This window comes from Lepidochelys kempii, chromosome 8 (genome assembly GCF_965140285.1).
Source record: "Lepidochelys kempii isolate rLepKem1 chromosome 8, rLepKem1.hap1, whole genome shotgun sequence".
Taxonomy (NCBI): Eukaryota; Metazoa; Chordata; order Testudines; family Cheloniidae; genus Lepidochelys; species Lepidochelys kempii.
In genome coordinates, this window is record NC_136387.1 from 7,879,918 (window position 1) to 7,907,227 (window position 27,310).

At 44.6% G+C, this 27,310-nt stretch overlaps 2 protein-coding genes across 2 annotated transcripts in view; one reads left to right on the plus strand and one right to left on the minus strand.

Moving 5' to 3' along the window:
* MGAT4B (alpha-1,3-mannosyl-glycoprotein 4-beta-N-acetylglucosaminyltransferase B) overlaps positions 1–9,011 on the plus strand; it is a 90,459-nt gene extending 81,448 nt beyond the window's left edge. The window contains exons 10-15 of the mRNA XM_073355392.2: positions 417–524; positions 2,020–2,213; positions 3,557–3,635; positions 5,182–5,269; positions 6,679–6,791; positions 7,789–9,011. Of these exons, the coding sequence (XP_073211493.1) occupies positions 417–524; positions 2,020–2,213; positions 3,557–3,635; positions 5,182–5,269; positions 6,679–6,791; positions 7,789–7,812 (606 nt within the window). The 3' untranslated portion in view covers positions 7,813–9,011. The remainder of the gene's footprint in view (positions 1–416; positions 525–2,019; positions 2,214–3,556; positions 3,636–5,181; positions 5,270–6,678; positions 6,792–7,788) is intronic.
* LTC4S (leukotriene C4 synthase) lies at positions 8,869–23,587 on the minus strand. Its single transcript, XM_073355400.2, has 5 exons — positions 23,169–23,587; positions 14,323–14,422; positions 12,563–12,633; positions 11,626–11,707; positions 8,869–10,776 (listed from the first exon to the last, which is right to left on the minus strand). Exons 1-5 carry the CDS (start codon positions 23,356–23,358, stop codon positions 10,629–10,631), a joined length of 591 nt encoding a protein of 196 aa, XP_073211501.2. The 5' UTR covers positions 23,359–23,587; the 3' UTR covers positions 8,869–10,628.
* Between the last annotated feature and the right edge of the window lie 3,723 nt (positions 23,588–27,310).

Genomic DNA, 27,310 nt, shown 5'->3' on the forward strand with positions numbered 1-27,310 from the left:
ATCTATTTTGTTCCTTTGATATTAACAGCTGAGAACTTAGGGAGGAAGGGCACTGATTAGGCAGATGGCAAAATACACTTGGCAGTGTTGGGTGAGGAGGAGAGTTTGAAATGTAGGAAATTAATTAATTAATTAAGGAATTAATAAGAGCATAGGTGCCATTGCTCCCGCTGGTGGAGCAGCTCACCAAATCCTGCTGCATAATCAGCTGAAAGTCACTGACAGATTCATCGTACTTGCAAATCAAAGGCAGAGTAAAGTGTCACCAGTCACAGGTCACTCTGTTAAAGGGTGTTTCCCACCCTTCTCTCCCCCATGATCTGACCTGACCTTTGCTTTCCCCCATTCCTGGTGATCTGGGCGCTCTGAATGACAAAGGCAGAAGCCAGAGTTCTCATAGTGCTTTCTCATTTCAGAAACATTGTGACAGGCAGAAGGCGAACCTGAGAATCCGCTTCAAGCCCTCGCTCTTCCAGCATGTGGGAACCCACTCCTCCTTGGCTGGGAAGATACAGAAATTGAAAGTGGGTATCTGACACCGTGGCATGGCATTCTTCCCCCACCCATAAAGATCTCCCTGATGTTAGGCCCTTCTTGCACGCTGGATTCACATGCGCACGCCAACTTGCTGCATTTGGAAATCAGATGTGGTGCTTGGAGTTTCATATCTTAATTGTCAGGTTTCCATTTGTGGGTGGAGTAATGCAACACCCCTACTCCTTGTTTTGTTTTTTCAACATGGGACACCTTCAAGCTCAGCAAATTTAAATGAACATTTTAGACACCTTTATTAAACTGCCCTGTGTCTCCTTTTTCTTCCTGTCATCAGTGGACTGCTGGTTGCTAGGCAATCTGTCTGCTGGTTGCTAGGCAATCTGTCTGTACTAAAAGCTGCTTGTTAATGCTGTGGTGGTTGTGTAATGCAAATTCATAGATTCAATGGCATTTGAGTTTTCTAACTTTTGAGCAGGGGAAGCAAATGCTTCATTCAGGGCATTACAGGAGGAAGGGAGGCACCAAACAGAAGAGGAATGTTTTACTTCCCGAGATAATGAAGTTTTTAAAATATGTTGGAAGGAAATCGGAATTCAGTCAGGAAACCAGGTCTTGAAGCAGGGCAAGTGCCATGACTGAAGAGGTTAGGACACATTTACTAGCCAAGTTTCCCTAATCCCGTTTGTTTCAGTGCATCAGAGCTGCACTTGAAGTGAGGGTGAGGTTGACAGGTGTTTCCACCCTTCTCCAGAGACTGGAGGTACTTGACCTTCAGTCTTGAGCATCACAACACAGCTGTAGTTTGTAGTAGAACAGCCCTTCTTGTCATGTCACGGTCTTGCCGGGTTGCTGTGTTTTATCTGATTCTTGGTGTTTATTTTTAGGCACATTAAGGCTCACTTCTTAAGAGTGTAAATTGTGGGGCGGGGTATTTAAATTTTAACAAAATCCAACTACAGAATAGTGCCACTAATTTTTTTAATAAAGTATATTTTGCAATGAAAATGCGAGAAGCAGGATTTGTACTCGGCTATAGCTCTGTAACTGATACAAAATATCACTTTATATAAATATATGGTATCATCCTGTCCATATAACCCAGTCAATATCTGACATAACTCCATCACTGGCAAATCATTTGACCCAGGTTAACTAAGACTTTCCTTAGCTTATAAGATGCTTGAGGCAGGGTTCTGTGTTTGTATGTCACCTACCACAATTGGGCCTTGGTCCCTGATTGGGCCTCCTATGTGCTACCACAGTGCATATGATGATGATTTCCCCTTTGCAGCCTTGTGCTTCTGGGAATCAGCTCCCCAAAAGAACCCGAGTGCTCTGTTGTTCCCCACGCCCTTTGCAAACCAGTTTCTATCTCACATTCTGTAAATGTTGCACTGATACTTTGGCATTGGGATGTTGGGGCCTTTAATCTGTGTCTCCCTAAAGCTGAAAACCCTATTTATTTCTCATTCAATGAAAGCCGTGTGTGAGACTTCACTCTTGCTTTGCATTGTATGTGTTGAGGACAAAGACTTTGGAAAGCAAGCCCTGCGAAAAGAACATGTCAACCCTCCCGCAGAGGTGAGCACCAGTCTGAAAACCTACCAACACTTTACCTTGGAGAAAGCCTACCTGAGAGAGGACTTCTTCTGGGCATTCACCCCTGTGGCAGGAGACTTCATCCGATTCAGATTCTTTAAACCACTCCACATCGAAAGGTTAGTGTGTTGGGGTGTGCTCGGTGGTGGGGGAAATATACAAAACCAAGGGCTGAGATGTGCTTCCCCGTTTTTCTGCCCCCCTGTCCCCATATTACCCTGATTTTTATCCCAAGTGGTGCAGGCTCCTTCTCTGACTCCATTTTACTTTCCTTTGCATTTAACTTGTTGCTGCCCCTCCTTGCAAAGGCAAGCCTTTGTCATTTCACTCCTTATGTCAGATGTCTTGATTTTCCTCTCTGGAGTGTTGTCCCTCATGCCCAGACAGGTGTCCCATCCTGCTGGCTGCAGGGCAGAAACCTGCACACCCTGATTCTAGACTTGGCTTTGTATAGCTCTGACCACTGCCAGGGAAGAGCAGCAGAATAATAGAAACAGCTGTAGTCAGTACCCTGTTCTGTGTTGCGGACAGATAACACAGCTCTGTGAATGCATTTTGTCTAAAGGGCAGAGGGTCTCCTGACTCAGTTCAGTTCCCTTGGGGGTGGAGGGGGGTAGTCTTTGTAGGAGAATAAGATTGGATCCTAACTGGGGAGAGTAGTTTATGGGTCAGACTCTTGATAGTCAGTAGTAGGACACTAACTTTTCTGGGAAACAGTCCTGCCTGGGTTTTTCATTCCTAAGCATGCCCCAGAGTAAGGCCTTGCTCATCACGCCATGGTATCCCTCCATGGTATGCAAACGTCCATCCCAGAGCCTCCCCTCCCCCATGAGGCAGGTGTGCACTGTTGTCGCTCTCCCGCTTTTACAGGTGAGGGGAAGCTGTGCCAGATGCTAAGGGTCTAGAGGGGCCTGTTTTTCCAGAGGGAAAAAACCTCATCTTCACATGGCTCTTGTTCAGGCCCAGGATGTGGTGGTGCGTGTACTTCACAAGGCCTGGCAGTTTTGTCTTGATCTGGGGTTGAGGCATCTTATCTCTGAGACTCCCTTTTCCGTGCGTGTGTGTTAGTTATAATCCCGATACACCTGCGGCAAGGGTGACAGGAAAAACCCCGTATCCAGAAGGTCCATTTATGCCCAGAACTCCCACAGCCCTCCATCACCCAGAGCTCACTCTGTTACCTCTTAAGTTCTGCTCATTGGGATAACAGCTGCTTATGTTTGGTCCCGTACGCACTAGAACCCTTCATTTGTAAATGCAATGAAACAATAATCCATAATTAGCTGTTTTTGCATAAAGAGCTATCTCAGTGTCCCCATCTCAAGGAAAGCGGCTCTCTGTGAGTGTAAAACTGCCTGTTTGGTTCAGACATTCAATAAATCACTCCTGACAGGAGACACGATGGTCCCGCCGCACCTCTAAATCCAGTCAGATTCTTACAGCTTTGGTCTCTGTTACACAGATTCTTCTTCCGCAGTGGCAACATTGAACACCCTGAAGACAAACTCTTCAATACAACTGTGGAGGTTTTGCCCTTCGATGTAAGTTATGGGGGATCGGGCTGGAGTTTGGGAGTAGGGAGAAGTGGAAGTTTTTTGGATGAGGGAATTTAAAATTCTAAGGAAAATGTTTAGTAAGTGCACGGGATCTATTGGCTCTGACATGTCTGCTGGTTCTGCTAGTATCAGACTCTTCTGACTTTGTTACTAATAATCATGCCTATTACAGTGGTGCCTTTGGCCCACTGTGCTCGGTGCTCCACAAACACAGAGGAGCAGACAGTCCCTGCAGAGCTTACAGTCTAAGCAGACGAGACAGGCACCAGTGGGGGAAAAGGTCTAACACACAAGCAGAGTGATTGCAGCAAATGTCATGTTTGTCCAATGACTTTTGCTTGGCACTTGGTTTAGTTCAGAGGGGAATCAGGTAAACAGACAGAAAGATGAAGGGAAAGGAGATGCTGAAGGGAAGTGGGGTGAGCGGGACAGGGCAGGGGACAAGAGGGGCAGGTGTGGAATGAAGCTGAAGGGAGGGGCAGGGAGAGGGTTGGAGTAAACAGCTAATCAGCACAGGGTAGAGAAAGTCCAATCAAAACTGTAGAAAGTTTTCTGAATGTCCGGTGGTCCCTGCTGTGGCTACTTCTGCAGCTGCTTGTACTGCCTGGAGTCTCTGGCTGGCTCCGTTCTGCACTTTTTCCCCACAACCACATGAGGAAGGGAGGCACTGCTGCGTTCTACTGCCGCCAGAGAGGGGCGGGGGTCTCCCTTGCATACTTCTGTTGGGGTGAGAGGTAGCCTGAGCAGGGCCCCATTTTATGCTCCCCACTCCCTCCAAATGCAGCAGTCCCTGCTTTGGTTGCGTCTGCAGCTGCTTCTACCAGCTGGAGACTCTGGCTGGTTCCTTCCTGCAGTTTGTCCTCAACGTCACATGGCAGCCTGGTGTTGGATATATAACTTCTATCTAGGTTAATATTAGACCAGAACCTGCAATCCAAAGACAATCAAATTACAAGGTGGGTGGGAGGGCAGGTAGATTCAGATTCCCAATCTGAACCATCCCCCTATGGTTTTTGTTCCAATTCAGATCAGAAACCATTAGGTGCATACTTTCCAGTCCAGATGCCAATGGAATCTTGCAGAACACCTGTTCTCTTGTGATTCTAATCCAGGATCTCATTAAGACCAGAACAGATAATCTTGTCAGATTTCCACCACTTTGGGATAAAATCTTTCAAGAAGAGCATGTAAAACTTCTGTGCTGTCTAATCAGAACCCAAACCCTAGTCCTGGCTCATACCCAAAGCAATGGGGTAAACCAGGTGCTGTTGCTGCCTGTCTGTAGGTAAGACACAAGCCCATGGCAGTAGAGAGACCTCATGGTTTAATAACTCCCATATGTGTTTTAATATATTATACTTGTGCTTGACAGGAAAGACCTTACAACAAGTCTACATGTTGCTGCAGTGATTTCCTTTGAAAGTTGCAATGCTGTTTGCTTTATGGCTCTGCCTATTAATGCTGTACCCACAGCAGGCTTCCGAAATTCTTGCCACTGGCTTTCTGCAATGACTGTCTGTTTCCCGCACAGAGTCTCCAGTCAGATAAGGAAGCCCTGCAGGAGGGAAGAGGGACAGTGTTCAAGTACCACAGGACATCAGATGGCTACATACAGATAGGTAAATTACTTGTTCAAGGCAAAAGCTGGCCTGCTGTTTGCTGATAATGCGCCACATTGAATAAACGAATAAAGACCACTAAAAACCTTCCTTGGAATTGATTTGCCTGGAAATGAGATTGAAAGTCAATCATGTAGAGCAAGTTAGGCTTTTTTTCTCTCCATGAGCCAAAACTTGGATGGGTTTTAATCACAGTTCTCCTTTGTGCAGGGTGTGCACACTCCCTCTCATCTAACAATATAGAAGGATTAAAGCTGATTCCCAGCGCAGGGAAAGAGGAATTGAACAGACCTGAAGGGAACGAACAAAGTTGGCTTTCAATTAAGCAAAATGCTGTCGTGGTGCATTCGTTAGTAACTTCCAGCAAGTTTCCTCTCAGAAGCACCAACAGGAGTAGTTTTCAGATGCCTTGTGCTAGGATCCTTGCTGCTGCTGCATGGCTTTGAGGGTTCCCACGTGGAGCATTGTTGGAGAGAGCAAAGGTTTTCACGATGAGGGAAAAATTATAGATGTGATTTTTTAAGTCAATTTCACCTTTTTTCTGCTCTGCAGAGCAGGCAGTACTGTGGGCTCATGCATACATTGGTGTGGACACACGGTTCAAATACACCACCCAGGAAGATCCTAGGGCAGGAAAGGTCCCTACTGGAACCATGCCTCCAGCACGCCTTAAAGAGCTGAAGAAAATCTCTGGAGATGGAGCTCCTTTATCACAAAGTACAGGCTCCAGCTTGTGGTTCAGGGTAGCCAAGGCTGAGTGAGGAATTCCTGTGCTGCTGTTTGCATTCTGGTGGCCTTTGCCATCATACAGACATGCTCAGGAAAGTTAAGGGACTAAATATTCTCCTTACAGTGTCCTTTTCTCCAGGACCCTGTTCAACTTCACAAGGTTTCCATAGATGCATTAAATGTTAACTTGTGAAACACTGCCACCTACTGGCCATGTAGGTCTCTGCACTTCTAGACTTCTGAATCCAGTTTCTTTGGTTGAGATGCATCACTTTTTTTAAAGGTATTGCTATTCTGGGAAGGGCATATGTTTGACCTCACAATGCCCTGACTCCCTTTCATTGGAGAGAGTGCAGTGGATCAGTCAGGTAGGTTGGTGCTCTGTGCAAACTAAAAACAATGAGCACAGGAGGTTACCCTCTGACAGGTTCAGTGGTAGGCAACACTTAAATGTTGCAGCTGCTTAAAGAGGAAGAGTCGTTGGTTTGTACAGGACCATAATCCATCAAAGGCTCCCAGCAAAGGCCTGGGTTAGTACTCTGTAACAGCTACTGGAAAACTAGACTGAAAATGAGACTGCTTGCTGCTGGGGGGGGACTGCTTGCTTAGCAGTCTTAAGTTCAGTTCAGCTGCTCTTGGGAGGATATTCTACCCCAGACCTGTCTGCTTTTCTCCATTAGGCTCCTTTTCTAAGGGTGTTGCAGAAGGAGAAGTGGACCCTTCATTTGGGCCTCTAGAAGCCATCCGACTGGTCATCCAGACTGATTCTCCAGTGTGGATCATCTTGAGTGAGGTAACCTGTTTTTCTGGCTTAAAAAAGCAACTTAGATCTGGACAGCTCCTTCCAACAGCCTGGAACAGACAGAACCCCTCCCCTTCCCCCAAATTCTTCCCACACAGGAAGAGCAGATATCAGGGTAAAAGGGGTGGTGGGATTTTGAGTTCTCCTTGAGGGGAGAAGGGTGAGTGGCCTTTCAACCTGTTGAATCCAGAGTGCCTGGTCTTAGAAGCACAATCCTGCTCCCATGAAAGCTAATGGAAAAGCTCATCTGGGTCTCCATGGGCGTAGGATAGGCTCCTAAGTGGCAATGCATTTTGTACAGAAGCTTTTAATGTAGAGATGAACCTGTGGAGTTCTAGTGAGTTGCACAAAGGGATTGTTACTCTAGTTGGGGCAAGTGCTTTCCTGGCTATGTGACTGTTGTTAAAACCACCCTTTTGTGTCCTTTGGAGAAAGGAATAGGTGCTTGCCCCTTACTACTAGCCAGACAACTGAGAAGGGAGAAAATGGGCTTGTACAAGGAATGTTTAAACATCCAGAGTATTTTTTAAACAATTAAATTCTTGATAGTGTCCCTTCAAACCCACCACAGTTCTAATAGCCTGAGGGTCTGGGCCAGTGGATTTGGCTTTTTCTGCCCTCTAACATCATTTGTGTCTTGCATTTCTAAGGGGGCAAATGCCCCAGAGCTGTCACCTTGCTTGCCTGTCCCCCAAACCAGCATCGCTAAGTAAGGGGTGTGTGCACTGCCCTTTGGAGGCTAGTCGCAGGCTGCAGTCACGTGATCTTTTGGTATCACCTCAAGATGGTGTCTTGTCAGCAACAAATTAGCAAAAAAAAAACCCAAAAACCCCACCCTCATTTGAATGCCCTTCCTGGAGGTCTTCTGTAAAACAAACTTCACACGTGTGTCCTCTCTTCCTGCTAGCCTGGGGACGGCCTGAGAAAGTGCCCAACCCTGAGGCCTTTTGCTTCCTTTCTCTTATTCTCCCCCATTCTATCTTTTCAGATTTTTCTGAAAAAAGCAGAATGAAATTCCCAGGACGAAGAGTGGATGCGCAAAGCCGTTGCTCAGTCCCTCCTCCCAATCTTCCTCTCCCTTTCATTCCCTTCCCCCAGTCTGCAAACAGTGTGAAAGTGTTGCATGCACAGCGCCACCATCTGCTCTAAGCCAGGAAGAAGAAACAAGTCTGTGGCCAAAATACACAAATCCTGGCAAGCTCCGCAACAGACTACATGGAGGGGAAATGTTTCCATAGGTGGGTGCTGGCTGGCATTAAACAAGAGAGCACCAGGGCCCGCACTGGCACGTGTTGGCTGCAGCTGACTTTGCGGGGGGCAGTCAAACTGTCCGCTCTTGCTGTATAGAGACCAAGGGAAAATACTCCTACTTTAAAGGTTTGGTTTGTTCCCCTGGGCGAGGACCACACTGTCACTCATCCTCTCAGGGACATGGCTCCCTGAGTGTAGCAGCTGGATCAGACGAACATACAGCACGGTTTGGCGTGCTTACAGAACGAAGGATCTAATGAGCAGGAAGGCCATACGTATCTTCAGCCCAGGAAAGGGCAGACCCTGGCTATATTGGGTGGGGGCCCTATTGCTGGAGCAGTGAAGGGGGAGGGTTTTGGCAATGAGCGCAGGGTGACTGAATTCCCCTTACCAACTGCAGAGCAGGGTTGAGGTATATTGGGGGAAACCATCACTGCCTGAATTGCTTCATTTCCCCTTGCCCCAGCAAGAGGTGTTTCCTCCAGGACTACAGCTGAGGATTAAGTGAGTAGGAAGATGGAGCTCTCCTCTTGGTCCAGGAAGGGTCATGGCTCTACCAGAGGAGATTACGTATATCGGTATGGCAGGGAAATACTAAACCACACTGTGCCTGCCAGGGTTGAACACGGCCCCTGAATAAAACTTACGTTGAAGGCATCAGTGTCTTCACGCCTTGAGATTTTGAGTGCAAAATCCATCTTTTTAATAAATATTTCAGTTACTGGTTGATGTGAATTTTGAAAATAAGTAGCCCAGTTCTAAAATGGTAGGGAGTCATGTAATTTCTCAAAGTTTTTTCTGAAATCCCAATGTCTCTTCAGCTATACACTGGAATGCATTATACTACTTTAATGTGCTGTATTTTTTATTATTGGATACATTTGATTTTTCAAGTACATCTCTATATAAATATATATTAAAAATAACGTGCACTGTAATAAAGTTTAATTAAATTTAAAATCCTTGCCCTTGTCTTCACTCAAGGTTTTAACTTTCTAGCAAGAGGCTCTTCATATTTAACTTGCAGATTGTACAATTGCTTTCCCTTCCCATGGCTCGGCAATGCACCTCTGGATTATAACTGGGGTGATAACTTAGCCAAGGCAGAGCTGCTCGTGGCACCGGTGCCAATTCCAGGTGCCCTGCTTCTACAGGCAGGGAGCTGTAGTAGCATAACTGAACAGCCTGTACGCCCGCTCTGCATAAACGAGGAAAAGGAACCACTGCTAAACTCTCACTCCTAATATATTACATCTAAAATGTGCTTTTTATCCCCCCTTACTAGTCTACTACTGAGAAGGGTCACAGGATGCTGAAAACATTCTCAGTGGCTCTGAATCCAAGTAGAGGGACTTAATTCCTCCCTCCCTAATTCCTTTATTAAAACCGATGCAAGTTTCTGTTGGGTTAGGAGAGGGCCTTTCTTTGAATGGCTTTTGCTTTTAAAGTGTGGTTATAAAACAATACTTCAGCAATTTTCTTCTGTGTTCCTCCCCTTCAAACCAGTATATCTAAAGCTGTAAGTCTGGGAAAGTATTTCTTCACCTTTTCTGGCTCTTTTCTGTCTCCATTCACCAACTCTGTATGCAGTGCACCCCTGGACTGTCCTATGACATTAGATGCATTGACTCTTATAGCAGAAAGTTATAGTATGTTTCCCATTGCTCAGGTAAGTGCAACAACAAGTAACTACAACAGAGTAAAAATGTCAAAATTTCAAGGCAACTTGTAGTTCAGCAAAGGTAAGCAACATCAGACTGTGACAGCTCTTGGTTTGGCCATGGAAATGAAAGCTCATCTTTTTCAGTTATTGTCATGCTTTTGAGTGCCCAATTTGATAGCTAGGAGCACCCAGAACTTTAGCAAAGCAGATCCTAGAAATCTCATCTTGGGTGTCCAGTGCCATAAGCCATTAGAAAACATAGGCCTAAAAGCATTTAAGCATTATATGAACAAATAGGTGGTCTAGACCTTGCCTCCCACTATCTGTATACTAACGCTCTATTTGAAGTACTGCTGCATAGACAAAACAGCTGAGAATTACAACAGCCTCTTTTTATTAGCTTAAGCAACATCCTACCGAAGCTGAGTCTGGTGGCAAAATCCTTAGTTTCAGCTGGGTGCATGGGATGGGAAGGAAGAACAGCATGTGCTGCTAATCACATCTGTCTTTAGCTTCTCTAGCAAGCCTGTGCTTTTCTACATGCATATGCACAACGTTTAGTGGGGGAAGAGAAGGGGTTTTAAAAGCCAACTGAGGCAAATGACTGTAGCGTTGCTCTAGTCTCCACTTGTGATTAAAACGGTTTCCTAGTAAGTGGAACTTGCTGTGGATAACCTGGGGTGGCGGGAGGGAGAGAACCACTTTCTCCCTCTTCCCCCTCGTTAAAGGAAGAGAATTGACGCAGGGGACAACTGCCTGAACATAAGTTTGGGAGTATTTTAGATCTCTTCCACCACCGCACACTATTTTGAACGGCTTTAGCGTGGAGAAAGTAAAGATTAAAATCTCATCAGCCTGGCAGCGTTGGAGGAGATGCTGAGTGGAGGGTTTAGGTCAGCAGTCACAGGCCCTGTTTACCACCGGAAGAGCAGTTGCAGTTTGCTTGGAATTTCCATTCTCCACACAAAAGAACTGAGTGACAGGAAGTGAACCAAAAGCCCAGCCATGGACAAACCAATCAAAATCCACAGAACTTTGGCGCTGAAGTACATAGGCCCCAATCTGTGTGAGGAGAAAACATTCATGAAAAGAGAACAATGACCTCCGCTGCCAGCAAGGATATATATATTTTTTAATATAAAACAAGCAGGGTCTGTAACAGGCGTTGAAAACAGCCAACTTCTGCCCTCAAAAATCAAGGGGTTTTTAAAGCTATTTATTGAAAGTTCTGTGCAGCCTAGCAAAGTGTCTTTGCCACTGGTAAACAGTAAGACCACTACATTTGCACATGTGGTTGACACACTGAAGCTGCTGCACACTAGAACAGCCAGCTTCACAAGTGCTTGTGGGTGACAAGGTGGGACGCACAAACTCAGTGAGCCACTGAGCGGCTGGGCCAGGCAATTATTTAACAGGAAACTTTTGTGTTGGCTTTAGCATGCTTAAAAACCCTTCAGCTAGTACAGAATCAATTTACTTTGTTATAACCTTGCTTCTCAAACTAGTAACCTTCAGCAGCAGCAGCAGGTTTAAAGTTATAAATGCAGCTGGCTACAGTTATTGTTAAGCACCCTGGAGTCAGCCTCGAGTGCAGGTTGAGTTTTATGGACGGTGAGCATTCCAGAGGAAAGATGTATGCTTCATTTAGAGGAACTGCACTGCCCATTGTTACACTCCAGGTTAGACCCACTTGATGAATTGGTAACACATTCATGGTGCTCTTGCCATGGGGGGCAGGGAGGAAATTAATAGCAGCAGTGGGTTTCTAACAGCAAAGTGGGAAAGGATACAGGCCCAGATCTTCTTCATAGGTATTTCGGCACCTAACTCCCACTGATTTTAATGTGTATAAGGCAGGCTTGTTGTTGGGCACTTTCACCCACACGATTTCATGCCTGGCTACGTACTCACCTTCCATGAGCAGAGAGCGTATATCCCTGGAAGTACTGGTACCGAGCATACAAGTAGAGTAGCCCACAGACTGCAGCCACACCTAGATGTGAAGCCAAGAACCAAAATCATTACCATGGGGCAGTGCGCTAAATGCTTCACGGCCAGAGTCTGAAGGCTACAAAGTCTGACAAGTAATTGGAAGAGAACAATTCAGCAAAATCAGAATTACAAATGGACCGTGAGACATCTGACCAGTGCACCCAGTGCTGACTGGGAGGCAGAGGCCTACTGCCCTCCCACTATTTACTGGCCATAAGGATGAGCGAGAGGGGGCAGGGGCTGGGGGAAGAGGCGGTGTGGGAGGGGGGCCTCAAGGGAAGGGGGGGGGGGCACAGGGCCTGGGGGGGGAAGGAAGCTTCTGCCACCTCTGCTGGGAGGGGTAGTCATGGCTTTTTCCCTAGGCTAAAAGCCATATTTCCACACCCCTCCCTCTTTAGGAGAAATAAATGAATAGCAGTATATTGCCTGAGACCTTTAGGAACTCCTGCACGTCGGGGCCATATAGGAGCAAAGTTTAGCAGCTTGAGGAGTAGGAGGAAGACAGGACTAGTTCATCTCTAAAGCCTAGAAGCACTAACCAGCCACAGGACAATGCAATCACGTAAATGTCTCCCTTGGAAATGGCACAGATACCTCCATATCTTATGAAGAGGTTGGCATGTCAGATTTTCAGTATTAAAATATAGCTGCCCAAACCAACTGAGTTTCATTTAAGTAAGTCTGGCCTTTTTCTCCCCTATCCCCTCCCACTTCCCCATGCCGAAACAGCTCATCCTTGAGCTCCAGGAGGCAGCTTGTTTCCAGCAATTAGCTAGCAATGGTTTGCTGTAAGTGCACCAATGGTATAAACCCAGAACAGTGTCTGGATTTTGGTGGGATTTTTTAATTATTTTACCTTGTTGGAAGAAGATTCCAGCCACCCATAGGACAGACACAAAGATTGGAAAGTATTCGGAGCAGTTCGCCCTGAGGAGAACCAGAGAAGAGAAAGTTAAAACTGAAAGCGAAAGCCCACATAAACCCCCTCTCAGGGCAGTGCATTTAGCAATTCATTTTCAAAAATATATTCGCGCGTAGGCAGGATCAGTTTGTGGTATTATGGCCAACGGGTCCCCTTTCTGCATTGTAGGGCAAATATGCAACATGGGCTAAGGAAAAGCACCAATAAACCAATATTTGCAGTGCTGTCAATCTTCTGAACTCGTGGCCAAAATTAGCATCTCCCTCCAATCCTGAGCAGCAGTGGCATAATCTCCTCTTCAGAGATTTACAGACTAAGGCAGAGGTCATATAGTTTGCCCCAGCCCGCAGGCTTTCTGCATCAGATCTGGAATTAAACATGTGTAAGGTATTTCCCCCCTTTAGGTTACTAATAGGAAATTACACAATCAACTAAAGCGTAAAGTTGTAGGTGTTTAAGAATTGCTCTGCACCACACTACTGTGCTGAGTCAAACTTTTGCTCAACTTTAAAAGTCCCCAAAGGAGCATTCTGGCACCCTCCAGCTCCTTTTTTTTAAATGGCAAAAGGCACTAAATCGTCTGCAAGCAGTACATGGTGACGCGTCCAAATGTGAAAAGTTTTACAATTCCATGGACAACTCATCTAAAATTTAGCCAAAATCTTCTCCTCTGGCCCTAGGGGATATGCCATATTTGAGTCAGAAACAGGAGTGCTGCAAATTTTATAAAGCAAATGCATTTTTAGCTAGAGAGAGAGAGAGAGAGAGCGCCTGCTGGTTTTCCACTATGAAGTACTAAATCTGTGTTTTTAAAAACATATCAAAGCAGCTCATCTCTCAGAATCAATTGCCACAGAAATAACCTTCCCCAGGTAACAATGATCACATCACTTCCCCTACAAAAGATGCAACAGAGATTCTCAGCCTCACAGCTTCTGCCATGCACAGAATTAGACAAAGGTTTGTGGGCTGGAACTGGCCGTGGCGTTTCACGCTTGGTGGCATTTCCAGGTGTCTTAAATGAACTCACGTGAGCATTTCTGCCAGTCCACACATTGACTGTTTGCTGAGAAACTACAGACTATTATCTGTTCAAAATTTACTGCTAGATTGAAACGAGCCGTCCAGTCGTCATCACAAATCGCAGCCCATGCCTTTTGGCTCCTTGTGGAAGTAAGAGGCAGAACATGGTTAAAACGAGCACACGCTTCCTCTCCCCTTTTGAATGGAGAAACAACTGAGTCCCACGTTCGTTAGCAGTGTGGTGGACCTGAGCAAGAACCTGTTTCCAAGGCCTTGTGTCTTGCTCCAGGAATAGCGCTGAGTCAGCCCCTCCTTAAAGTGCAGAGATTAAAGAAAGGCAGGGCCTTAGGGTTCTTGAGGCTACAGCAGTCTCTCACTATGCACCCCTTCACTCAACAGCGTGAACGGGAACACAGCCTGGGCAGAATCTGCTTCCTGAGCTGGCATGTTACACCTCAAAGTAACCCTGCATGACCCCTTCAAAAGAGGCGCCTGGGAGCTTAAATTCATAACGCTGCTAAACATCAGACAGGATCTGTGGCTGGGACCAGCAGTAAGCCTGAGTGGTGAAGATCTGATCTGGATCAGTCTTTCAAGGGAGATTGGATGTAGCGTCTGGCTCTAGCCTCAGTTTAGGTGTAAACACAGCGAGTAAAGGAAAACTCTCTTACTGAGCTCTGAAGACTCTCTCAAATTCTGGTGGGCCTGCTGTATCCGGGGGGGAGACTTTGTATTTCCGTCTGGCATAGATCACCTGCAGCGCAAAATAGGCTGGAAGAAGAGAACAAAGCTGTACATTGCATGTTACACTCATTACACTAGCCCATGCATTATCTGGGTTGGAACTAAGGGAGTTCTAAAAATAGCCACCAGGCTTATAGATTTTAATTACAGTCTATGAAAATCAGACACTATTAATGGGTAGACTAACTAAATACCCCATTTATTTCATGTATGTACATTGTATTGAACAGACTGTACGGCCCAGACAATTTAGACTTTGACTTGTGCTTTGCATAACAAGCTCACACACAGCTAGCAGCCGCAGTAATGGACACCCCAGTGTATTCTGTTTCATACCCAGCTAAAGTTAGACACAGCTCCAGTTGCACGCTGCTCCAGAACAATGCAGGACTGCCCACCCCCCGAGTTTGAACATCATGATTCAGAAACCCCCAAATCATGACATTAAAAGAGATCTCATTGTTTTTAGGCCAAAATATTAATCATAGTTTTGGACAGTCTTCTGGTTAATGCCCCTGACAATGCTCAGCATGTGTGGGGTGATTATAGGCTGAAAATTCAACCTTTAATTATTATGATCATTCGTATGCATTTATGTCCTAGCTCTTATCCTAGCACTTTTAATCAGCAGCTCTCAAGTGAAGTATTGTTGTATCCCCATTTTACAGCTGGGGAAACTGAGGCAGAGCCAGAGTCACTTGCCCAAGGGCACACGCAATCCAGTGACAGAGCCGAGAGCATAACTCAGGTCCATTGAGTTCCAGGCCAGTGCTCTTCCACTAGCCTACACGTCCTCTGGCCCCAGGTCCTCTGTGCTTAGGGTGCCCAGACAGCAAGCGTGAACAATTGGGACGGGGTGGGGTGGGGTGGGGCGGGGGGGTAATAGGAGCCTATACAAGACAAAGCCCCAAATATCGGGACTGTCCCCATAAAATCGGCACATCGGGTCACCCTATCGATGCTCCTGCTTCTCACAACTCGCTTCCCCGAAAGCTGGCCCATCTCCAAGGGACAGGGCTGCCCTGAGAACCTACCTCCATTAAAACTGCCTGACTGGTGAGGCTGCAGTGCAACAGCTGAGCTTTGGGAAAGTGTGTGTGGGGGCAGAGGGGCAGGAACACGCCCACACAGCCCTGCCCCAGCTCTGACCCACTCCACTTGTAAAGCGGTGCCTGGCTGCGGAAGGAGGAACCGCAGGCAGCGCTCGCCAAATTCCTGAGCACAACCACAGAGCGCCACCCCCGTGATAACACGGCGAGAGTTGGTGACACTGGCAAGAGCTCGCTTCCCCTCAAGCCCTAAGAAAAGGGAGATGTTCAGGGTGAAAGCAAAGAACAGGACTCAAAGGGACCTGTTCAAAACCCACCTCCTCCTTTTGTTACACACAATCAGTGAGGAAGTAGCTGGAGCCTGTGGGATGGACAGCTGACGCATAAGAATGGATCTGGACGTGTCAGGATCCAAGCCCAAGGACTAAGAACACAGATGGTGCCAGAGCAAGAGCCAAACACTATCAGCTGGCATTGGTGTAAAGACCAACACCCCGCCCTGGAAGGATGATTTTTGCAGCTTTTGCAATAAGGCGCAGCAGCTTGTGTCTTTTTAAACTGAACTTTGCCAAATTCAACTCTGTGTCTTCTGAGAATGGGTGCTGGCTGCTCCTTTGAAGCCTGTACCCGGTTGCTACACTCAGCAGCACTTTGCATGCAGCTGGGCCACGTTCACCATGGTCAGATTCAGCTGTTCTCCAGAAACTCAATGCCTAAGCAGGCACAGTCAGGTGCAAAGCATGCAGCAGATGAAAAAAAATAAAAAGTCGGTTTGGAAAAGCACAACCTTGTGGGCTTTCAAGTCACTAAATGCAGTTGTGCACACACATGGAAATAGGTTAAGAAGCCCTCCCGTCCCCCCACTGTCCTTCTTGCCCCAAGCTTGTTTACACAATAGACACACTGAACCCTAATTGGGAACCTAGGTGATGTAATTCCCTGTTTTTATAGGACAATTCGAATATACATAGGTTCCTCTCTCTCTCTCTCCAGTGTCATATTCTGATGGGATCCATGTGTCAATAACAATATCTATTATCTTAGAGGCAAGCTGCAAAACATTCACTCTTGTGTAGCCATGCTGGGTTTTTAGCACCTGTAGTCTGCAGCCACTAGAGGAAGACATTTACTATTCAGCATTTATATGGCTTTGGAAAGCTATAACGTACTTCACAGTACATACAAAGATACAGCCGCGATCCAGAGCCGTTACAATCTAACACAGACAAGTGATGACCAGGACAATGGTTCAGATAAAGGAAAATACTGAGAGATCAATATAGATGGGCTTAAGGAACAGAAATCAGTTTTAAGGAGGAGAAAGACATTACAGTTGAGCAGCGCTCATGTGCCATATAGTAGAGGAGGCTGGTATAGACACACTTGGAGGAAAGAAGAGATTTACATAATCTGATGTTGTAATGCAACTTCAATAAATATTACTTCATCATAGAATAGAATATCAGAGTTGGAAGGGACCTCAGAAGGTCATCTAGGCCAACCCCCCGCTCAAAGCAGGGCCAATCCCCAATTTTTGCCCCAGATCCCGAAATGGCCCCCTTAAGGATTGAACTCACAACCCTGGGTTTAGCAGGCCAATGCTCAAACCTTTGAGCTATCCTTCCCCCCTACTTAATCACTCTTTTAAAAACACACATGTCCTTATCCAATTGTTGATCTGTTCAGCACATTTCTTCCTATTAATAAGAATTCCGATGTAAATATAATATTGGGGAGGAAACTTACAAAAGAGCTAGAACCCAGTGAATAAGAACTACATCATCACTTTGATTGTGATATGACAAATGCCACTGATGTACCATTCAGCTACAGAGTTCAGTAAAACCCCAAGAAAACAGCCAGAGAGCAGATACGGCTGATATCATGCCTGGCTATGTACACAGTTCAGTGCTATCTACAGGATATGTGGGGAGAGCTTCAGAAGCAAGATCTAATCAAATATTAATTCCTGTCAACTTCTCTGCATGTCAGTAAAACACAGCTCCCTAAATAAAGGCTGCTTTTTTTCCCTCTCTCTCTCTCATTTTGTTGTCCCCAAGGCACCTCTCAAAAACGTGCAGGTTGATTTAAAGACACTGCATAGACTAGTGCTCACAGTGCTGGATTTTGGCATAACCCTGAGAACATCAGGTGTCACCACATATTCTCAGTTCAGTCCCCTATAAACAGTCAATAACGCATGGGATTAGTTTCATTGCACAACCCTGTTACTGCACTTTTTTTATGCTTAGTCAATAAACAAAGTTTAAACCTGTTACAAGTTTACTTGCACCTGGGAACAATTGAACAGCACGTTCCCATAGGAAACCCCAGGCGCGCAACAAGAATTTGTATAATTAACCATCCCCATCAGAGAGGGCCGCTTGAGAACCCTAGCCCTGCTGTAGGGATCTGAAATATATGCACAGTGTAAGAACGAAGGATTACACACTACAGGTGGCTCTTAGAATGATACATTACAAAACCCACCCCAAGCTTTGCAATAACCCACATTCAAGCTTTTTCCTCAGAGGCAACTCCCAGAGGGAAGCCAGTTGAATCTGTTCAGACTTTACATTTTTGTCAATAGAGCCTTTTATGCATCTCTGGACAAACACAATATTACACTGATGCAAGGGGGCAAAAGGGGAAAGCTTTGCCCAAAAGAAAAAGAAAACAGAAGCCCACTGTGCTTTCAACACTTCGGAATCAGACATTTGTGTACATTTACTGAACACTAAGCTTCCACCTTTGTTAAACTCTGATTAAGTGTATTAATAACTTACTATCAGCCAAACAACCTTAATTCAGCCTCATCTCATCATCCTCAGAAATGCTGGGAGAAATCTATCTGTTCATCACTGTTTCTCCTCCTTAAGTGTAAGTGTAGACAAACCCAACAGAAAAACTTCCTAGGCATAAAATGATGCTACTTTGCATGACCAAGGCTGTGACCCAGTCCAACATTTGTTAGCAAAGACCTGTAGGTATAAAACTAGTGCTCTGTGACTCACTTTTTATATGCCATCTGCAAAGTGCAAGATGCCTACAGTTGAATACTTCTAAAACCCCCTGGAAAAATTCCTTGATCCAATAATACATGTGTCTCCCTACTTGAGACAAAGTTGTCAAAGTGGAAGCTAGGATGTAGGGGCATTCTAGGGCAGTTGCTCTAAAAAAAAAAAAGCCTAAATAATAAGCGATTTACTACATCCAAATAGTACAAAAAATTTATAAGCATGTAATCAAACTACTTACAAACAGGCTAAACCCTGAGGTACTTAGACCCATTTTGGTTGGCTCCAGAATGATCAGGCGGGTATTCGCAATGAACCCTTTAAGCATTTACTTTTTAATACCTTTAAACAAGCGATGTCACTGCCAATTACAGACTTCAGCACACACACCCCAGAAAAAGTTAAGACAGTTCACCCTTATTTCCAGTCTTAATCCAGGTAATCTTTACAACCTTCTTTCTTCCCAAGGCCTTTCCTCCCCTCTTTCTTGTTGTTCAACAGCTTTTCCATTACACCTGGGTTCACACAGGATTTAACACTGCTGTGTGGGTTGGGGAAGGGCCATGTTGGCTCATTTTAAAACAGATTATCTTTGTTTGATTTAAAACTATCTGCAGTCACTCCTTCTTTTTATAAACTTCTTTTTAGAAACTTCCCCTTATCTCATTAGTTATTCTTTAAACCAGACATTCTCCCTACTTCATTCCTTTTGGTTTTATCTCATTATTTTCTAGGCCTTCCTTCTACTTGGTAGTCGGGGACTTTCTTTACAAAACAGATTTATTTCCTTAACCAAACTTAAGATAACTTTAATTTTTTTCATATTAGACTTATCCTATACTTTCAATCCCCCTCTGTTTCAGGGACTCTCTGAAATATCTGATGGTCCTATTTCAAACATGAAACTTTCACATTTCCTGAGACCAACACGGCTACAACTGCACTGCATTCCACATTTGCTACAAGGCACTAGTGGTCACCAAAAATCCAACAAAAACATCCCCAGTTTGCAGTTTCTCAGGCTCACCGTTGTAGACATAGGACATAAAACAAGTGTCACAAGTTTTCCAGTCAGGGAAAAAACAATGTTTTATGTATTTATTTTTATATTACAGGCACACTTCCAACATTAGCCCATTCTCCCCAAATTTAGCAACATCTGATTCTTCTCCCAAAAGGACATTCTTCCTACAATTTTAGAACAGCAGCAAATTGCTCTTTGTACTGAAAATGCTTTCAAGACCTTAACTACAGAGAAATGACCAACATCTTTAGAATGACATAGATCAGGGGAGAGACTACAAAACCTGAGTCATCAATTGCAAATGCAGGTGAGGTGAATGTTTTGAGGGAGGCAGAATTCCTCTACTCAACTGCAGAGTATACTCAGAGTAATAGAGCAATTAGACCTGAAAAGGCTAGCTCATCTCGACCAGTGGAGGATTACCTTGTTACACTACACTTTCAAATTCCTTGTTCAGTCTGGTTTTAAGTGTCCCAGAGCAATGGTGCTTCCACCATCTAATAATTCTTATGGTCAGGAAACATTTATTTAATCCCAGACCAAGCCTACGTTAAAATGGAATTAAAGATGAATTCTGGGTAAAATACAGTACAGGGATATTTCAATTATTCCCCAATCAAGCCTTAAATACCCAAGAAATTTGGAGTTAAGCTTTAACTGAAAAGAAATTCAGACATGCTCAAGTATGGAAACAATCAAGCACCCAAAATGACCTTCACTCTCTCTCCTATAGTCATAAAATGGCTAAAATCATGACAGTGTTTGGGGCCCAGATTAGATTTAAATGATTTCTGAGGACCACGTTACTTTAGGCAAGCCATTCATCTGGTTTTAAACTGAACGGTCCTGTTTTCTAAGGTTTGCCTCCCACCCAGCGCTAGGGTGACCAAATAGCAAGTGTGAAAAATCGGGACGAACGTGAGGGGTAATAGGCGCCTATACAAGAAAAAGCCCCAAATACCGGGACTGTCCCTATAAAATCAGGACATCTGGTCACCCTCCCAGGCACTGGGGCAAAACCAGTCATGGTTTTGTCTGGCAGTTGACAGGGGACACCATGTGAAAGAGTGCTCTACCCTGCCTCTCTGACTGTGCACATGAGGTCACCTGGGCAGGGCAGGGTACGCTTCAAAATGGCTTGCCAGGTAACCTTGCATGCGCACATGGCAGCATGGGCAGGATCACGCAGGCCCATGTCATTCCCAGAAGTACCAGATTGCCTGGTGTTATGGGGATCTGTGAGTGGCCAATCTACATTAATTCCACCTCCCCATGGGAAATTAGGATTTGTCATAATTTTTCATAAGAAATTTGTCATAACAGAAGCTGACGCATAAAATCTTTTTCAGAGGAACTCATGAACAAGTGTCCTCTTTCAAAACAGCAACCATTTCCCATTGTTTTCAATGGGACTGAGACGACACAATGCCCCTCTGGGAAGATGGTGTCTATCCCTTTTTTCAAAATGGCTAATTGAGGGCACCCTATGGCCTCACTCCCAGTGGGAACAAGGTAAATATGGAAGCCAATTTGAAAGAGAGCAGTTCTTTGTGCAAGTCTCTGTATAGAACATTCTTCAGCCGCTACTTGAAGAAACTTTCACTTAATGAATATGCAAAATGACCATTAATTCCAAAAAGTGTAGCCTATGGCCATGAGTTCAGTTAGCTTTAACTGTACGAAAAGTTTGAAGAGTCTGTATCATTCCATTATTAGGATTGTTAGGGACAAAAAATGATCTGACAAGGTGCCAGATTCCTTAAAGGGCACATTTTAAAATGAATTATAACTCCTAAACTAATTAACAGATTTACTTGTCAATTCTCAGAAAATTAATTCTAAACTCTAAGATGAGAACTGTGATTGTGGTGAGATTGCTATATATGAAAAATACAGTGTAAAGAGATTGAATCCCTGCTTCAAGTAAAAAAACCAACCTCCCTCCACCCTCAAAACCCATTCAACTCAACCTTCTCTATACAGCTGCAACAGTCTCCTCCATGATGTTCAATCTGAGGATCTCTTCTCTTAACTCTAATTCCAGTACTCCTTGGACTGAACTAAATAAATTTTCTACCTCTGGTATATACTGTTCAAACACTAGTTGTATGTAGTGTTGTAGTAACCGTGTTGGTCCCAAAATATTAGTGAGACAAGGTGGGTGAGGTAATATCTGTTATTGGACCAACTTCTCTGGGTGAGAGAGACAAGCTTTCAAGCCACATGGAGCTCTTTTTCAGGTCTGGGAAAGATACTTCCAATGTCACAGCTAAATGCAAGGTGGAACAGATTGTTTAGCATATTCTAATCTGTTCCACCATGTATTAAACTGTGACGCTGAGAGTACCATTCTCAGAGCTGAAGAGCTCTGTGTAGCTCAGAAGCTTGTCTCCCTCACCAACAGAAGTTGGTCCAGTAAAAGATATTACCTCACACACCTTGTCTCTTAAATATGGGTTGACAGTTATAGTCTGTCATACCTCTCCGCCCTCCTCTGTAATCATTACTGCTTAATCAAGCGGTACTTCTTAAAAAGCTCTTACCTCAAAAATTCACTCTCTCCACCCCTTGATCAGTTTTGTTGCTTTTTTCTGAATTCTTCCAGTTTATCAATACCTAAAATTTAATGCAGGGATCTAGGCATGGGCTCAGAGTCCTAGAGCAGTGGTTCTCAACTGGGGTATGTGTACCCTGAGGGTTATGCAGAGGTCATCCTGTGGGTACCTCAACTCATCTAGATATTTGTCTAGTTTTACAAGCTACATAACAAGCACTAGCGAAGTCAGTACAAATTAAAATTTCAGACAGACAAAATGAGAAAGGAAGCAATTTTTCAGTAATAGGTTGCTGCGACACTTTTGTATTTCTACGTCTGATTTTGTAACCAAGTAGTTTTTAGGTGACGTGTAACTTGGGGGTACGCAAGACAAATCAGACGCCTGAAAGGGGTACAGTAATCTGGAAAGGCTAGGAACCAGTGTCCTAGAGAGAGAGAGACTAATTAATGCCTCCTGCTCTGATGCTTGTGATGATACAGCCTAGAAAGTCATGTTGGCTTTTTCGTTACATTGCATTATCAGCTCTTCTTATTTATCATCCACTATTAATACACTTAATAGATTTAAATAAGCTGTATAGAAACAGAATACCTACTACAGAGAATGTAGCATACAATATATTGACATTGCTCGTGAAGCAATAGGAATGGGTCTTATGTTAAACTACAATGTACAGATATTTTACACCTATACCTGTGCACGCAAACCTTCAAATACCATAAACATTTCCTCAACGCACTAAGTAGTTATCCCCCTGACTTTAGTTTGGATACTTTGCGACCATGCTTTTATTTGCAAAATTACAGCAATTTAAAAAAAACAACAACAACAACAACTGTGGAGAATAGTGAATTGATAACGCCGGTAAGTCAACTGTTAGTTTCCAGTTAACATTTCGTTTTCATTTCTGTAGCACATGATGAGGTGTGAGGGCTGCAAGTCATTTGAGCTCTTTGCAACTCAAATACCAGCGGTGGCGATGACCATCTTCATCCCGAGCATCCCCGAAACAATTTGCATCATTTACCGCCCAGGACAAAAGCAGCCTTTCATCCCGCACAGCCTGGTGACCCCCCCGCTGCAATGACACAGCGGCAGTGAACGGGGAAGGGCCGGGCACGGTACCTTGCTCCAAGACTCCCAGGACGGTCACAGCGGCTAGCAACGCGATCTGATCCAGCATCTTGGGTCTGACGGGCGTTGGGGCAAAAAACCGGTCCCAGCTCCTGCAGGGGAGTGACTGCGGAGTACGGTACGGTCCGCTCCCCCTGCCGTGTGTACACCGCCGCCGCCAGCTACTGCTCCGCGCTAGCATGTGCTTCCTCCTCGCAGCGCTAGTTAACCCCTTGCATGCTGCAGAGCTGTTCCTGGACAGCCGCAGCGACAGCAGGTAGGCGAGTGCCTGGCTCGGGGAAGGCGTGGCCAGCCCTAGGGACCGAGGTCAGAAAAGCAAATTCTTGCTCTTGGCGGTGCCCAAAGTCCTTCCTGTGCGGACACAGGCTTGGGAGCGCGCACGAGCGGCCGCCCCCCGGGTCCCCTGCGGAGCCCCGCTCCCAGGCCAGCAGCTCGCGCGGGGGAAGCCCAGCGGGCTCTGCAATCGCGTCCCTGCGGCCGGGGGGTGGAAGGACTGAGAGAGAGACAAGCAGGGGTGGGGAAGGGGCAGGAGAAAGGGGCGGGAGCGGAGCCCGTGGGCAAGGGGGAAACTGACCCATCCCCGCCTCGAATAGTACTGGGAGGAGGGGGGGGTGTTTTTTCCTTTTCGTGCCTGGGTCAAGGAGACTCCAAACCACACCGGCCAGTGAGGGGTTGGTTTGTTTTATTTATTTAAAAGCTGCAACCTAAAAGCTGGACTCCCTCCCGCGGCCTTTTCTTTGGGGCTGTTATTCTTGGCCAGCTTGAAATACTTAAGACTGCTGGAGGAGTCCAGGTTCTAGCCTCTTCTTGGCCTAGGGATTTCAGGGAGGTGGTACAGCTGTTTTTCCTTCTCCATTACATAGTCCAGCTTTCAGAAGCTTTTTACATTCCAGGCAAGCCGATTTTTCCCCCTGGCCAAGTTCTCAGCCCAGGAAGGAACTGTTTGCATACCCCAAGGGTAGCTGGAACAATATGAAATACATGGGGAAAGATTAAATATTAAACAAAAAACACAGTTTATCAACATTAAAAGAGGGGAAATTCAATTCTGCTCTTATCTTACTCACACAATAACATTTTCTTGAAGTAGGCAAAAGAACAAGAACTGCACTTTTGAAAATTTTACCCAGAGTGCTTACGGGTTCTCATTTGGAATTCCCCTGGAGTTGCTAAGGTGGAGCAACTGTTCCCTTCTTTAAGGGAACACAACTGTAAATTAAGGAGTAGATTATGGGTCAAATACATTTAGACTGGCGTCAGAATCCTCTAAAACACAACTCTAAGATGTAAAACTTGGGTAACAGGAGTTCCATAACTCTTGAACAATGCTTCTCCCTGACTCACAAGTGCCTGATTTGTTTTAAGCAAAATGCTAACAAATTCTTGCTCCAAAACAGAGGGGGTAAATGAAGAGATTGATTTTGGCTTTTTAACTCCCCTATTTAAGAAATCAAAATATCATTCAACATCCACTGAGGATGTTTTCCTTAATTTTTGTTGGAGAGGGAAGATATTATGCTTGAAAGAGCCTCTTAAAAATTCCATAGACGATAGGAACAGTGGCTTGCCAATGGAATAAGTGCACTAGCTAGAGCAAAAGAAACAGGCTGCCATCCTGACTGAGGTAAGACTTGATGATACAGGTCAGAAGCTAGAAATTGTAGTTTAGATTATATTTCACTCTTGTCAAGTTAAAATAATTTAGTAATTTCAAGTGTCCACTACAGCTAAGCCCAAATTTTGCAATACTCATCCAACATGACTGTGTCCTCTAACCTTATAGGCTATTTTCCTCCAATTGTATTACATCTTTAAGTGTCCTGACATTTTCATAAAAGTTAGATTTTACCCATTTGAGGTCTCTATTATAAATAGTATGGGAAATGTCACTTAGGGCCTGCTCTCTCTTCCATTGACTTCAATACAGTAGAACCTCAGAGTTACAAACACCCTGGGAAGGGAGGTTGTTCATAGCTGTGAAATGTGTGTAATGCTGAACAAAGTTATGGGTGTTTTTTCAAAAGTTTACAACTCAATATTGACTTAATAGAGCTTTGAACCTTTACTATGCAGGGGAAAAAATGGTGCTTTTAATTTAAATGAAACAAGCACAGAAACAGTTTCCTTCCCGTGTCCATTTTTTTTTTAACTTTTCCCTTTAATTTTTTAGTAGTTTATGTTTAACACAGTGCTGTACTGTATTTGCTTTTCTTTTTTTGGTCTCTGGTGTTCATAACTCTGTAGAAGCAGAATCAAGGTTTAGAATCTGCTGATAAACCACACTTATTTTAACTGCAGACAAAAATCATCAGTTTACAAGCCAAAGATATAGACAAGTAGCCACGGTGACAGGCAAGAAAGTACAAAAAGACAATTTCAGAGCTAAGGTTGATAGCAGTTTGCATTAGCCCCTTGAGTCCTTGGAAACTCACGTGTGCGCACCTATGCTCATATAGCTAGTAGCCTGGAAAAGATCCACATTAGTCAACAGTAAGTTACAATGTAATGTCTTTAGTGTGATAATACATTATGATCTGTAATGCAACAGTTCCACTGAGGTTACAGCTGGTGCCCTCTGGACCTGATGCTTTTATTACTCAGACATGAACAGATTGTTAGATCAAGTTCTCCCTGGATGTACAGAGTTGCAACCGCTCTCCCACTCCTGCACAATTAAATCAAGCAACATAAAAAGGGCAGGAAACAGACAAGAGTTTCAAAGGACACGTAGCTGAGGAGAGTTTGCAGGTTGTGAGAACATAAGAATGGCCATACTGGCTCAGACCAAAGGTCCATCCAGCCCAATATTCTGTCTACCAACAATGGCCAGTGCCAGGTGCCCCAGAGGGAGGGAACCTAACAGGTAATGATCAAGTGATCTCTCTCCTGCATCCATCTCCACCCTCTGACAAACAGAGGCTAGGGACACCATTCCTTACCCATCCTGGCTAATAGTCATTAATGGACTTAACCTTCATGAATTTATCCAGTTCTCTTTTAAACCCCGTTATAGTCCTAGCCTTCACAACCTCCTCAGGCAAGGAGTTCCACAGGTTGACTGTGCGCTGAGTGAAGAACTTCTTTTTATTTGTTTTAAACCCATTAATTTCATTTGGTGACCCCTATTTCTTATATTATGGGAACAAGTAAATAACTTTTCCTTATTCACTTTCTCCACACGACTCATGATTTTATAGACCTCTATCATATCCCCCCTTAGTCTCCTTTTTTCCAAGCTGAAAAGTCCTAGCCTCTTTAATCTCGCCTCATATGGGTCCCATTCCAAACCGCTAATCATTTTAGTTGCCCTTTTCTGAACCTTTTCTAATGCCAGTATATCTTTTTTGAAATGAGGGGACCACATCTGTACTCAGTATTCAAGATGTGGGCGTACCATGGATTTATATAAGGGCAGTAAGATATTCTCTTTCTTATTTTCTATCCCTTTTTTAATGATGCCTAACATCCCATTTGCTTTTTGGACTGCTGCTGCATACTGCGTGGACGTCTTCAGAGAACTATCCATGATGACTTCAAGATCTTTCTCCTGATTAGTTGTTGCTAAATTAGCCCCCATCATATTTTATGTACAGTTTGGGTTATTTTTTCCAATGTGCATTACTTTACATTTATCCACATTAAATTTCATTTGCCATTTTGTTGCCCAATCACTTAGTTTTGTGAGATCTTTTTGAAGTTCTTCACAGTCTGCTTTGGTCTTAAAGATCTTAAGCAGTTTAGCATCATCTGCAAACTTTGCCACCTCACTGTTTACCCCTTTCTCCAGATCATTTATGAATAAGTTGAATAGGATTTGTTCTAGGCCTGACCCTTGGGGAACACCACTAGTTACCCAAATTAGCTCTGTTGCTTTGAAGTTTTTCCCTCTACAACATTTGATTGTTTTGGGGCTGAAACTAACTGAAATCAGACTCCTCTCCCCAAGAACTCACTGATGGAGAATCTAGAAGATTGGGGACCCTCATGTCTGGCACAGAGTTCTAGATGTAGGCCGAAGTCACATGCCTTGGCTGTCTGCAGCAACCTCTAGCCAATAGCAGCCCTCTGTTGTAAGGGAGGTTGCAGTGAATTAATTCCCAGTGCTTTTCAATGGTCGGGAAGCAAATGAAGGA

Excerpts from the sequence above, each read along its gene's own strand:
- LTC4S (XM_073355400.2), bottom strand. The coding sequence starts at position 23,358 with ATGCTAGCGCGGAGCAGTAGCTGGCGGCGGCGGTGTACACACGGCAGG. Across the intron at positions 14,423-23,168 it reads CCTGGGAGTCTTGGAGCAAG|CCTATTTTGCGCTGCAGGTG; the intron begins GTACCGTGCCCG and ends CTCTTCTTCCAG. Across the intron at positions 10,777-11,625 it reads ACGCTCTCTGCTCATGGAAG|ATTGGGGCCTATGTACTTCA; the intron begins GTGAGTACGTAG and ends CTCCTCACACAG.